Raw genomic sequence first — 13,046 nt, 5'->3', positions numbered from 1 at the left:
CTCTCTGTCTCTCTAATAATTGGAGAAACTATGCATCAGCCTATCACCACCACAGGTATGTGTTTTTTTTAGTATAACAATGTTTCCAATGCTGTATTATGAATATGACTCTGATACTGTATGCCATAAAAGTTTTATAATGATTCATTCATTAGTATATGGTCTAGGCTACCATGAAGCAATGGTATCCATCACACTAGACAACCATAAAGCAATCATATGGCTGCTTCTTCGTTATCAATGCACAAATCCCTATACCTGTTAAAAATATGAATTTCTTTTTCACACAATCTTTCTACTTTCGGTGTCTAGTGTTAGTAGTACATATAACATCTACCATGTTTTGTATCATATAAGACAGTATTGATGTAGGTACTGACGGACAGATGATTCATTTTGTAAGCAGATGATGCAAACTTTCGGTATCAATAAATACAGTACAGTACTGTAAATATACTTTCTCTTCCTTATGATTTTCTTAATAACATTTTCTTTCCTCTGGCTTACTTTGTTGCAAGAATACACTATATAACACATATAACACAAAAATATGTGTTAATCCACTGTTTATGTTATTGGGAAGGCTTCCAGTCAAGAGTAGGCTAGTAGTAGTTATGTTTTGGGGGGACTCAAAAGTTATCTGAACAGTTTTGACCGTGCAGGTGGTCGGCGTCCCCAAACCCCGCGTTGTTCAGGGGTCAAGAATATATATGTATTTCATTTAAGAGAATAGCATACAATATACAAAAGAGTATGTAAACAACCTCGACTTTGAAAACATACCTGTCTGGATTCAAATCCTGCTCTGTCCCTTACTGCCCATGTGACTTTACACAAGTGCTCAATCTCTCTGCATTTCAGTTGTATCATGCAGCAGTCAGTGGTCCTGTTTGCCAAGTGTTTCCACTTCTCCCCTGTTCCAGGCCCCTGGCAGAACTGCACTTCTTGCTTTATCCCCTTTGTTTGGGCGGGGACATAAATGTGACTAGCTCTGGCTAATGGGTTTGAGTGATATGTGAAATAATTCTGGGCCACAACATATGGTTGTTGGTGTGAGACCTCCCTCCAGGCACAGGGCCCTCTTTCCCTCAAGCACAGCAAGTGACAACTTTCTAAATGGTGGTTGCTCTGTCGGGTTCAGTCTCCACGTTATTCCAGTAAGAAGAGATCTGATCTCCGACATCCACCATCCTGTTATGGACGTGCACCTGCCATGGACATGTAGTGGGAATGAGGAATAAGCCAGTGAGATTTGGGGATTGTCTATGACCACAGCATAGCTCAGCCTCTCCTGACTCACGTGTCTCATCTGCCAACTGAAATAACACCCTCTCAGGATTTTTTTGTGGGCGAAATGACTTAACTTCCATGACAAGTTTATCACAGTGCTTGACATATAATGGGGACTCAAAACATGGGAGCTTTAATTATTACATAGTAATAAAACTGTTTTGGAAAAGTGTGGGATATTTGTATACAATGAGAGGTATGGTGTCTGCTCATCCTGACAGGTAAGTTGTACTTTGCTTTCCAGAGGGGCGCACTATATTTGTTGCTATAGGTAAGACTGCTTAGTGATTTGCACTTATGCACTTGTCTTTGCCACCACGCTATCAGACATATGTTTAGAAATTGAGTTTACCACTGAAGAAGAAAAGGTGAATAGATTTAAGCAGGTGAGAGACTGGCTGATGAGATAAGATAAAATGCATTTCAGAGCAATAATAATTTCTTAAAGAGAAGAAGAATAGATTATAATAATTATAAACATACATTCTCTTGCTCTTAGTAAGCAAAGGCACAAGGTCTTAAAGTGGTAGGAGATTTAGTGTGGACAGGTCTTCACAGAATATTTTCTGGGAACACTCGTTCCTCAGATGCTCTGTGGAAAAATGTATCATTCCCGCATAAGTTGGGGAAACTATCCCTCCCTTTGACATTCATATTGCATATTACCATATTATCTAAAAAACATCCTATGGTATAGGAAATTCATTTATCTGTAGTCCTGTATGTTCCACACGTCTCTGAAGTAGAGTCCAATTTCGCTGTTTTTTTGTGGCCCTAGTGTTTTGCAAAACAAGCTTGGAAATGCTGAAGTGAGAGAAAAATAAAGTGGATTATTTAAGCATCATGTAATATAAATGATCACAAGTGACAATATTCTTGAGCCAAGTATCAAGAAGTATTTCTCCCCCATAAATGTAAACACAGTTTTGCTATTTGCTCAACTTGACTCATTCAACACCACTTGCATGACAGACCAGGACCCTGCTGCTGAGAGATGACATCCAAGTCCATGAACCTCAGCCACCCCATCCAAGGCCGCCCCACCCACCCAGGCCAGGCCATCCTCCTTCTCCACTTCACTCTCTACCAGAAGCTGCTCCCGTCAGTCCAGGTTCAGGCCACTCACACCCACAGGCTTTCTCTGCCAGCTGTACAACAGTTAGGCCGTGTCCAGAAGCCCCCTCCCGCCCCCCACCTCCATCCAACACTCTCTCTCGGGCCCTCAGCTCTTTGCCGGACCTCGGTCTGAAGTTGCTTGGGCGCCTCTAAAAGCCCAGTTCCCTGAGTAAACTTCTAGTACCGGCGGGGACACCTCCTACCCGAGTACCACCCACCACGGCAGGATATTAAAGTTGGTGGAAAGGTTGGGATCTGAGCCAGAGTCTCCTCAATGTCCCCCCTCAGCCAGAGTGACCACCACAGGTCTAAAGGTCTTCTGCACCTATGGGTCTGACTCTTCTGGAGGTTAAGCCGAGCTGCAGTTCAATAGACCCACCCCACTCTTAAAGGGCAGCCCAACCTGCATGACCATAGGTGATCACATCTCGTCGGAGACCACCTGAACCACCGAACTGAGGAGCCCTCAATCTTCACATGACTGAACGGCCTGAGTCTCACGTGACCACATGCTGGCACATGACCATAAGGTCCACTTGACCAACAGCGGTCCAGAAGCTGCAGAGTTCACAAGAGTAGAAGAACCTTGGGTGCCACGTGTGTTAGGAGCCACACTGTTGCCCATACATGGATCTACAGTGTTTAGTAGCCCACAACCTTCACGTGATAGAGATTGCTGAGCGTGACATGTACCATGCTGGGAAGGGTACCAGGCCATAGCATCCACATAACCCTAAGCAGTAGATCACATCAAGGGGTGAGGCTACCACATGCTGTAGCTAGTCAGGATCACATGAGAGAAGGAGCCACGTGACACGCAGGGTTTAGGAGTCCACCACGCTCTAGTGACTTGAAGGGCTAGATCTACCACAGGGCCATGGCGGCAACAGGGCCAAAGGGACCACATGCCCTTTGGGTTTAAGAGCCCAGGGTTCTGACCGGACAAGAAGGGCTTGGCCTGTCAGGTAACTATTGTCCACAGGATGGCAGCATCTACATGACCCGCACCCTTAGCAACCCACACAGCTCATGTGCCTGGGAGGGCTGAGTCAACTTTCTGACAGTAGGGTCCAATGACAGTAGGTTTCTACTTGATCTGCAAGTTTGAGGGGAACATTACCTTTGGGAGAACAGGAGATCTGAGATTACCCACATTCCTTATCTCCTCCGTGATGTTGGTGCCTCGAGTGACATTCTAAGCACACAAGCTTGGGCTTTACCTACACCCACCCCTCTCTAATGTGTTCATTTTATGTGCTTTTTTCCCCCCGATAGCACATGAAATTTAACACATAACAAATTAACACATAAGGATGAAATAAGTCCTCCCCAAAACCACAGTTCTCGGTATGCTGTAGAAACTACTGTTAAGAGCCTAAGCAGTGGGTACAGGTAAGTGCTGTTGACTTCAGTTTCATGCAGGTCTAAAGGAAATTAAAGCAAATCTAATGAGTTGTAGTTTTTAATTTCGGAGGAAAAGTGTATAGTGATGACTTCGGGCCATGCACTCAAGAAGGATAACTCATTTAAGAGAGGTAACTCTATAGATTACGTACTGTTATGGAACTTTACAGATGTGAACACTGAAGTCCAGAGGTATTAAATCACTCACTTGACTAAGAGGTCACGGATATTGCAGTTGGCACACCAAGAGTGGCCCACACGCCGTCTGGCTCCAGACTCTGATTTCTGCTCACCCACCAGGTTCCTCACCGGAAGGTAACATTGGGTTCAACCTTACTAATTCACAAAATCTGGGAAATCAGCCCAAATTACTGAAAAGTTGAGATCATGAGAGATCTCTTTGGGATGCCACGCTAATTAGACCCAGTCAAATTTGAGTAAATTTCATGGCCTCTATTTAAGGCTTGTGTATAGATATAAACGTATATCTAATATGTGAAAAGTGTATATGAGTGGTTTATGAATTGCTTGATGATAGCTGAAAACATTTCCTTCTTTTAAATAAACACTGAAAAGTAGATATCATACAGATTAGTCACCATACACCCTGTGCCTGATTTACAAAAGTTACAAATGAGTGGAATCTGAATTCATTAGATTTTACAGTGTATGTTCTGTCTGTGTCTCCCCAGAAAGAACAGAGAAAGGAGTAGGAGAATATATATTGTAGGGGGTTTTGTATTGCAAATCCAGAAACACCTATTTTGCTGACTTGTGTGGGAAACTGCAGGATCATCAGTATGTCCAAACTAAGTGTGATCTGATCTTTCTAGTTTGTTGGCTTTGGTAAACAATGTTATACATTGTTCGGATTATTTTTCTAGGTTCCTGCAATGTGGCATGGCTGCATAAATGAGCTGAAAAAAATGCAACAGATCAAATTTCCCACTGTGGTTAAAGTTGAGGTATTTAGAAAAGACAAGAGACTCTGTGGTTCTAGGCCTACTGAGAAATGTCCTAGTTTGGGGTATCGAATAGTAAGAGAAAACAGTTATTTGTGCAGGTCACTGTGTCTCATGTAACTGTGGAGAATTATTTGTGGGACACATAAATTCAGGAGACAAAAAAGGAGTCATATCTTTATTTCAAATAGAGCCTATTATGAAACCTTAGGCTGGATTTAGGGAACATCTCCAGGTAGTCATAGGATGGAATCTGACACCAAGACCTGATATAGTTGTTATAATTAGATACAGATGAGCAGATCAACAGCGCAAGATGCAGAACAATTTTATCGAGCCTAACTATGGTCACCTGATGCTGATTGGGGACAACTTTTTTCACCAATAGACCAATTCTGGCCTCCTCATTATCCCTCTTACGTCAGATTTTGCTCCTGTCAGACCTGATAACTCAAAATCATTCTTTCTCTGAGATGACAATCAGGAGTTCCTCAGGACCTTTTAAAAACATTTAGTTGCATCACTGGGGCCCTGTCTCCACCCTCTACTATATATCGTGGGGGCGGGGAAGAAACTCTATGATTAAAGATCTGTGTATCTGGGGTCCAGTTTAGGCATTACACTTATCAGGCACTGTGTTTAGGCATCATGATAAACGATTTCTCTTGAATGTGATTTGGCAGGATTTCATGGGAACAAAATTTCCTTCTTTTACATTTTTGTTTTGAGGTGGCCACTTTGGAAGTTGGTGCCAGTGGTTTAAGAAGGAGGAGTGGCTTTCTGTAACACAGAGAAGTGGGAAAGGGGAGCAAGAGAACAGTTGTGATGCTGTTTCCCTAAAGGTAAATACTCAAATTCTTCTGGTTCTAACACACTTATGTACAACTGAACTAGATGTCCTATGTGACTTTATTTTCAGAAAGCAAAGTTGACTTACCTAGCAACAGTACACAGGAGATAGCGTCAGATGGGGCTGTATCATTATGCAAGTTGCATTCAGAACCTGTTTTTCTTTGTTCCTTTGGGATATTCGTTAAGATATATGGAAGTAATTTTATTGTCAGTGTTTTTTTTTTAACATCTTTATTGGAGCACAATTGTTTTACAATGGTGTGCCAGCCTCCACCCTACAAGAAAGTGAACCAGCCACATATACACACGTTCCCATATCTCCATTCTCTTGCGTTTCCCTCCCTCCCACCCTCCCTATCCCACACCTCCAGGCGGTCACAAAGCACGGAGCTGATCTCCCTGTGCTATGCAGCTGCTTCCCACTTTCTATCTCTTTTACGTTTGGTAGTGTATATATGTCCATGCCACTCTCTCACTTTGTCACAGCTTACCCTTCCCCCTCCCTGTATCTTCAAGTCCATTCTCTAGTAGGTCTGTGTCTTTATTCCCATCTTACCCCTAGATCCATCGTGACCTTTTTTTTTTTACTTAGATTCCATATATATGTGTTAGCATATGGTATTTGTTTTACTCTTTCTGACTTACTTCACTCTGTATGACAGACTCTAGGTCCATCCACCTCGAAAGAAGAGAAACGGTTGCAGTTACTGTCCTGTGGATAGAGTTGAATATCCCTACCCACCAACCATCACGATGGAAAATTCAACAGCCCTAGGTTGAATACAATAGGTCGAAAGGAGGCTCATCCTGTGAGGATTAGCATGTCATGGAAATAGGAAATTATATCCACAATTAACATTTCTTCCGGGCAAAGGATGGAGAGAAGTGAGAAGACAGGGATTGTGTACAGGGTGTTTAATCATGAGCTGTGTTGTTTCTCATGATATGACTCTCCAGTACAATTTGGAAACCGCTTCCACATAAAAACCATTGAAAATAAAATTGTGGTTCATAGATTTTCATAGTACTAGTCGAGAATGAACGTTTTCCTGGGCTGCTTCTTTTTATCCAGTCAAACATTTTCCCATTCAAAACATAATTCTAGAGTGTGATGTCAGGGAATTGGCAGAATAGGAGCCTCCAAATAAACATTTTGCGTAATCAGCCATGGGCCAGTGTGTTTTTGTGGGAGCCTCAGTATCCAGTGATGAAGCCCCAACACCCTGATCCATTAAAAAGAAATCCAAGGACAGACACGTTGAAGAGAGTAGGAAGAACAGCTTCACCCTACCAATATCAAACTTCCCCCAAGGCTACACATATCAATGCCTAGATAGATGCACTAGGCCTGCAATTCCTCCCATGGGGGTTAGTGAGAGTGTGGTGAGCACCTGAATACCCAGTGGTGCTAGCCGCTGCCCAGGAATCTCACTGCTGTCTTGCCCAAACCCAGAACCCAGAGGCGAGGAGCATGGCTGAATAGTCTTGGGATAGCAAGGAGAAGGGGAAAGAGCAAGGGCTCACAGCAAACAGGGCACCAAGCTCAACAAAGGGCTGCAGTTCTTCTAACTGCCTCACAGACTGTACCCTACAAACCCCATAGGACCCATCACCTACAGAAGCCTCAATTTGCCCATGAGCACATCCAGCACTCCATGTTCCTGTCCCCCTGAGAACCGGCATTTCATGGACACCCCTGCAGAAGGTGCACTCATGCCTCAACAGATCATGCACATGTGCATAAAGAGAACTGGCACCACTCTGCTGGATGGTGAGAAGAGACATACCTTAAACACTTCAGGGTACTGAAATGGGGAAAATAAACAGGAGGCTGTCTGTCAGCATGTGTCCTGGCTTTGTGCAATTGAGAAAAGGCGTGTATCATCCAAACACTTCCTTCCCAAGATGGAACAAGAGGGGCAGAGTAGGTGAATCCACAGAACAGTCCTCAGAGACCCCCCAGTATCGCTAGCTTGGCTGAGTGGTGCAGGAGTTTAAAAAAAATAAACTTTGTTTGTGATATTTCATTATTAGTGTATAGAAATGCAACAAATTCCTGTATGTTAATCTTGGATCCTGAAAGTTTGCTGAATTCATTCATTAGTTCTAATAGTTTTGGGCTGGAGGCTTTAGAAATTTCTATACAAATATGTCATCTGCATAGGGTAACGCTTTTACATTTTCCCTTCCAGTGTGGGTAACTTTTATCTCTTTTTTCGTCTGATTGCTGTGGTTAGGACTTCCAATACTATGTTAAATATAACTGGTGAGAGTAGGCATCCTTGCCTTGCTCCTGAATTTAGTGGAAAGTCCTTCAGCTTTTCACCATTCACTATGATGTTCGCTGTGGGTTTGTCTTAAAAGCCCTTATCATGTTGCAACATGTTCCCTCTATACAGACTTTGTTGAGATTGTTGTCATGAATGGATGTTCAATTGTGTCAAAAGTTTTCCTGCGTCTATTGAGATAATCATGTGATTTTTATCTTTCAATTTGTTGCTGTGGTGTCTCACACTGATTGATTTGCAAATGTTGAATCATCCTTGTGACCCTGGAATAAATCCTAAGTGATTTATGGTGTATGGTCCTTTTGATGTATTGTTAGATTTGTTTTGCTAATATTTTGTCCAGGACCTCTTCATTTGTATTCATCAAAGATATTGCCCTCTCATTTCCTTTTTCTGTAGTGTCTTTGTCTGGCTTTGGTGTCAGGGTATTGGTGGCCTTGTTGCATTCTTATTTTATCATGTCTTTGAAATGCCATGTGTTATCATTTCAACAAAACAACAACATATACAATTCATTTAACATGTTTGTCTTTCTAAGTCAGAAATGCAGTAGCAAACTGGAGGTAAGAACAAGTTATTAACTATTTTTATTAAGTATTAATTAAGTTTTACATTATTTTCTGTTTTTGAAATGCAGTTTATCACTTCAACATGTAAGCAACAAGAAAAAATAATTGTAAAAAATTTTTACTGAGTCTTTAAAATGTGTGTGTTATTATTTCAACAAGGAAACAATGTAAACATCATTCATTACTTTTACATTCTTGTTTCTTACTAAGTCTTTAAACTGCAATCTGTTTTCATTTCAACAAGGAAAATGCAATCTGTTTCCATTTCAACCAGGAAACACTATACACAAAATACTAATAATTTTTCCATTCTTTTCTGTTATCAGATCATTGACATTTTCTATGTTACCATTTCAACATATAAACAGTAGGAACAACCTATTAATTAACTTTATTTTCTACCAATTAGTCTTTGGAATGCAATGTTTTATCACATTGACATATAAACATATAAACAGGTAATTATAACATTTTTCTTACTAAGTCTTTGAAATACAAAGCTATCATTTTAACACATAAGGATATAAAGAATTTAATTTACATTCTTTTACCTTTACTGTCTTTGATATGCAGTATGTTATCATTTCAACATGTAAACAATACATGTAAATTAGCAATTAGTTATTCTACATCCTTAGTTTCTTGCTAACTCGTGGATACACAGTGTGCATTCAACCCTAGTGTACATCACATTTGAGAGTAGCCAGATTTCTTGAGTTCAGAAGCCACATATGGTTTGTGTGCACCATACTGAGCAGTGCAACTCTAGTGGAAGAGCTGAGGGAGCAAATACATATGCAACAATGTGTACCATGAAGGAAATACATATGGTACCTTAAGAAAAAGCGGCAGAAGAATAAATCTACTTAAATGGGGAAGTAAGAGAAAACCTAACTGAGGAGGTACTATTTAAGCCATGAACTGAGGCCTGAGCATTAAAAGGCCAATGTTATTTGAGCAGACTATGTAAGGGGAAAAAGTGAAAAAAATACTGTGTTATGGGGGAATAAATAATTTCCCAAGTCCTCTAAGAAAGAGTAGAGAAACTGATAAATCATAGGAATGTCTACACTCTGAGTGAGATCAGGGACCTTATCTTTCTTAGCACCTGGAAAAGTACCTAAATCATAACAGATACTTGGTGAATGTGTGTGGAATAAGGAATAACTGAGACAGGGATCTGAGACCTGGGAAATCAGGCAGCAGTATGCTGATGAGGATACCAGTAGGTAGTGGGCATAGTTTGTTTGTTTCCTTTTAGTTGCATATAGTTTCTCATAAGCCACCTGAGGTAATCAGAAACACAAGAAGACTGCAGGTCCCTAGAGGGTAAAATTGTTCAACAACTACCACCTCTAGGAAGAGTTTCAATTGATCTGACTTGTGTCAAGTGCCCATAAAAGGATAAGTGAACCAATCAGTGTGGATAAGCAAACGATATACCATGACTGGGTCAGCTTACGTCACATACTCAACACTGTGGTTAGTAACCAGAAGATGTAGAAGGCAGTGGGCAAGAGATCCAGAGAACCTTTCAAATTCCTCTGTTTCCCTTTAAAATTTCCTCTTTTATAAAGATCAGTTTACATATCCACTGTTCCTAACCCCAGTTTCCTAGAACATTAGAACTTTACATATGTGTCTCTACAAACTTGGGTTTCAGGCAAAAAAAAGAAAAAAGAAAAAATTGAACGCTTTCATGGCCAAACATCAGTGTTGAAACACCTCCTTGTACTGTGGAAATCACTTTGAACAAGGGACCCATTTCATGTCGTTCCGCTGTGCCCCGTGCAGCATCGCCTGCAACTGAGCCTGAACTTCAGCAAGTTTTTGTTGGTCCAAACTGTCATGAAAATTCCCTTGCTCGTAGCAATGGAGAGGGACAGGATAAATCACATACTTCAGCTTCATCAAGGATGTCAAGTGCTGTAGAAGACTCTTGAGCACAGGCATCGTAATGGGATTGAAGACAAAGCTAAGGAAATTGAGGTGGGTACAGTGGCTCAGGGCTGGGAGGACGGCAGACAGAGTAGAATCAGTTATCATACAATTGTTTATCTCCAGATGTTGCAGGGTGCTTGAGACCTTCTCCAGCAGAGCCTGGAAGGGCTCATATCCTTCTGAGAAGATCATGTTGTTACTGAGACTCAGTTCCTTTAGGTGGGTGGCCTGAGAGCTCTCGGACAGGACAGTGATGTCTCTGTTAGAAAGGCTACAGTAAGGTAGATACAGTGTATCCAACTGACGTGGCACAACTCTATAGAGAGAAAAGAGTAAGGTTATTTCAGAAGAATGAGGGCAATGAGCCCCAAATTATAGGTACCTAAGGCTCTAGAATAAAGTACTGTGTTCACGGTTTGCAATAGGTGGTTAACAATGTGGACTTTGGGATCAGACTTTATAGATTTGTGACCTTGAGAAAGTTACTTTACAACTCTGAGGTACAGGGATTTAATCTTGAAAACGTGCACAGTAGTAATTATTATAAAGAACTGCGGGAAAGATTAAGTGAAGAAATTGCATGCACTTAGTATATATGACATAATCAGTGTTGCATCTGATTCACTTATTTGGCGAGGATGGGTCTGGGAAAGCAGCCAACTGAGGGTTTCCTTTGACTAGTTCCCAGATGACAAGCTCTCCATTCAGGGTCTAAGGCTTGGGGGAAATACAGGAGCAAAATTATCTGGCAGTGTTAACTATTGGGGCCCATCCATGGGCATGTGCATTAGTCCTATAGCTTAATGTTTCTCCATCTGAATGCCTCCCCTTCCTCTCCAGAGAGCTGTAAAGTCCAATAAGAGAAGGACTGAGTCTTTTTCACCAATATATTTACACACTTATTATAGTGTCTGCCCACGGTCACTGAATGAATGAATGAATGTATGAGAACAGCTTCCTTTTCTAACCTCATCTGCTGCTCACCATAAGGTACCCCTCTCTCCCCCGGCTAGGTTCAAACTCCCAGCAGTGCCTACACTGAGGTAAAAAGAGAAATGGGTTACAAGGAGCTTAGGAAGATCCAAGCATGGTCTCTTCTGTCTTAACAATGAGGTGTTCAAGGAACACAGGTTCCTCCCCATCCCCTCACCTGAGCAGTTTGTGCAGTTGATTGGTGAGGCAGACGAAAGGCAAGCTGAGCTCCTGGAGGTTGTCCAGCCGCCCAAGGGAGAGGAGAAAAGATATGAACTTCCTTCTCGGATAAGAGTTAAAGGGGATGTTACACAGAGTAAGGCTGTTCAGGTGGATCACCCGAGCCAAAAGGGTGAGGACTTCACTCAGATCAGTCTCATCCATTTCCAGGTGATCAATGCACCCCAGATCAAGAAACTGCAGGATACTTTTGTGGGCAGACATTCTATCGATTTGCAAATCTCTGCAGCAGATGTGCAAGGACCCAAAGTCCTGCTGAATTTTACTACAAAGGAAAGAGAGGAATTGCTCTGTTCTCAAGGTACCATTGAAGGAAATATCCACTAGTAATTCCATGGGTTCCTGAGCTGACTGAGGCGCAGACCCAGAATTACCAATCCCGAGGCGCCTGACACTATGCTGAGCTTCTTCTATCTTAAGGATAGAGCGCTGAGAGTATTTGCATGACTTAAAACAGAAAGGGAATGTGGTCCGAATCTCAGAGCATATTGTCTTACACTCCGGGTCATGCCTTAAATCTAGGATCCTCAGTCTGGGCCCCCTGTAAGGAAAGGAAGAGACAGAACACATGAGAGATAGCTGATTTTAATATAACCCAGCAAGATCAATGATGAGAAGCAGGGACAGTGCACTTTAACCCTGGTTTGCGCTTCACTGCCATTCAACAAGAAGTTCTTTCCACACAAATGCAGCATCTTTCATCCTTTCCCCACCCCCTCCTTCACCTCCAGGCTTTCCCTGCCTCAATGCCCATATTCCACTTGTGTGTAATCGCACTCAAATCCATTCATAGTATCCTCAAGCACTTCTATTCTATAATCAACTCTATAAGGCAATAGAGTCCCGAAGGTGACCCCAAGTGCTGACCGACAGCTCTGCAAAGACTGCAGTATTCACCATTGGCTACTGTTGGGAGACGGTTAGGTATTCCCCTGCCCCAGGCTACAGCATACCCTCCTGCTGACTCCCTGTGTCTCCACTCATCATAGTCTTACCAAGAGGATGAGTTCTGGACAGGGAGCATCTGCAGACCATCAATCATGGCTTCCAAGATGTCATAGTATGACTTCTGTGTGTACAATGACCCAATATGGAGACAGCGAAAAGGCCAAACCCTCACCATTGCCGTTAGCATCGTCTTATGCCCACCCAAGAAGGCAGCGTTGAACAATGGAACAAAGAGGTCTCTTGGGATTTCGTCCAGGGCATGGATAGCTACAGGCTCATTATTCAGCAGACTCTTTGCAGCAAGCTCAAGGAGGGTGACTGTGGTCTTGTGGTCCATCTTCAAAAACCTGCTTCACAGTGGAGAATATTTAGAAATCCTGAGAAGATATCTATAGTCACTTGTTTGCATCCAGGGTTAGCTATGGAAAAAATACTTATTGAATAAGTATGTGGTCAATCATAGG

The 13,046-nt window shown here is 42.1% G+C and overlaps 1 protein-coding gene across 1 annotated transcript; it reads right to left on the bottom strand.

Moving 5' to 3' along the window:
* Nucleotides 1–10,224: 10,224 nt before the first annotated feature.
* On the bottom strand, nucleotides 10,225–12,919 carry LOC308608817 (melanoma antigen preferentially expressed in tumors-like; the record flags this gene model as incomplete). The annotated part of the gene is made up of 3 exons (XM_081222149.1): nucleotides 10,225–10,738; nucleotides 11,573–12,175; nucleotides 12,630–12,919. 3 exons carry the CDS (start codon nucleotides 12,917–12,919, stop codon nucleotides 10,225–10,227), a joined length of 1,407 nt encoding a protein of 468 aa, XP_081078275.1.
* Between the last annotated feature and the right edge of the window lie 127 nt (nucleotides 12,920–13,046).

This window comes from Mesoplodon bidens, assembly GCF_964165515.1.
Source record: "Mesoplodon bidens genome assembly, chromosome: X".
Lineage (NCBI taxonomy): Eukaryota > Metazoa > Chordata > Mammalia > Artiodactyla > Ziphiidae > Mesoplodon > Mesoplodon bidens.
Note: the sequence above shows the minus strand (reverse complement) of the source record. Positions and strands in the feature narration are given on the sequence as shown.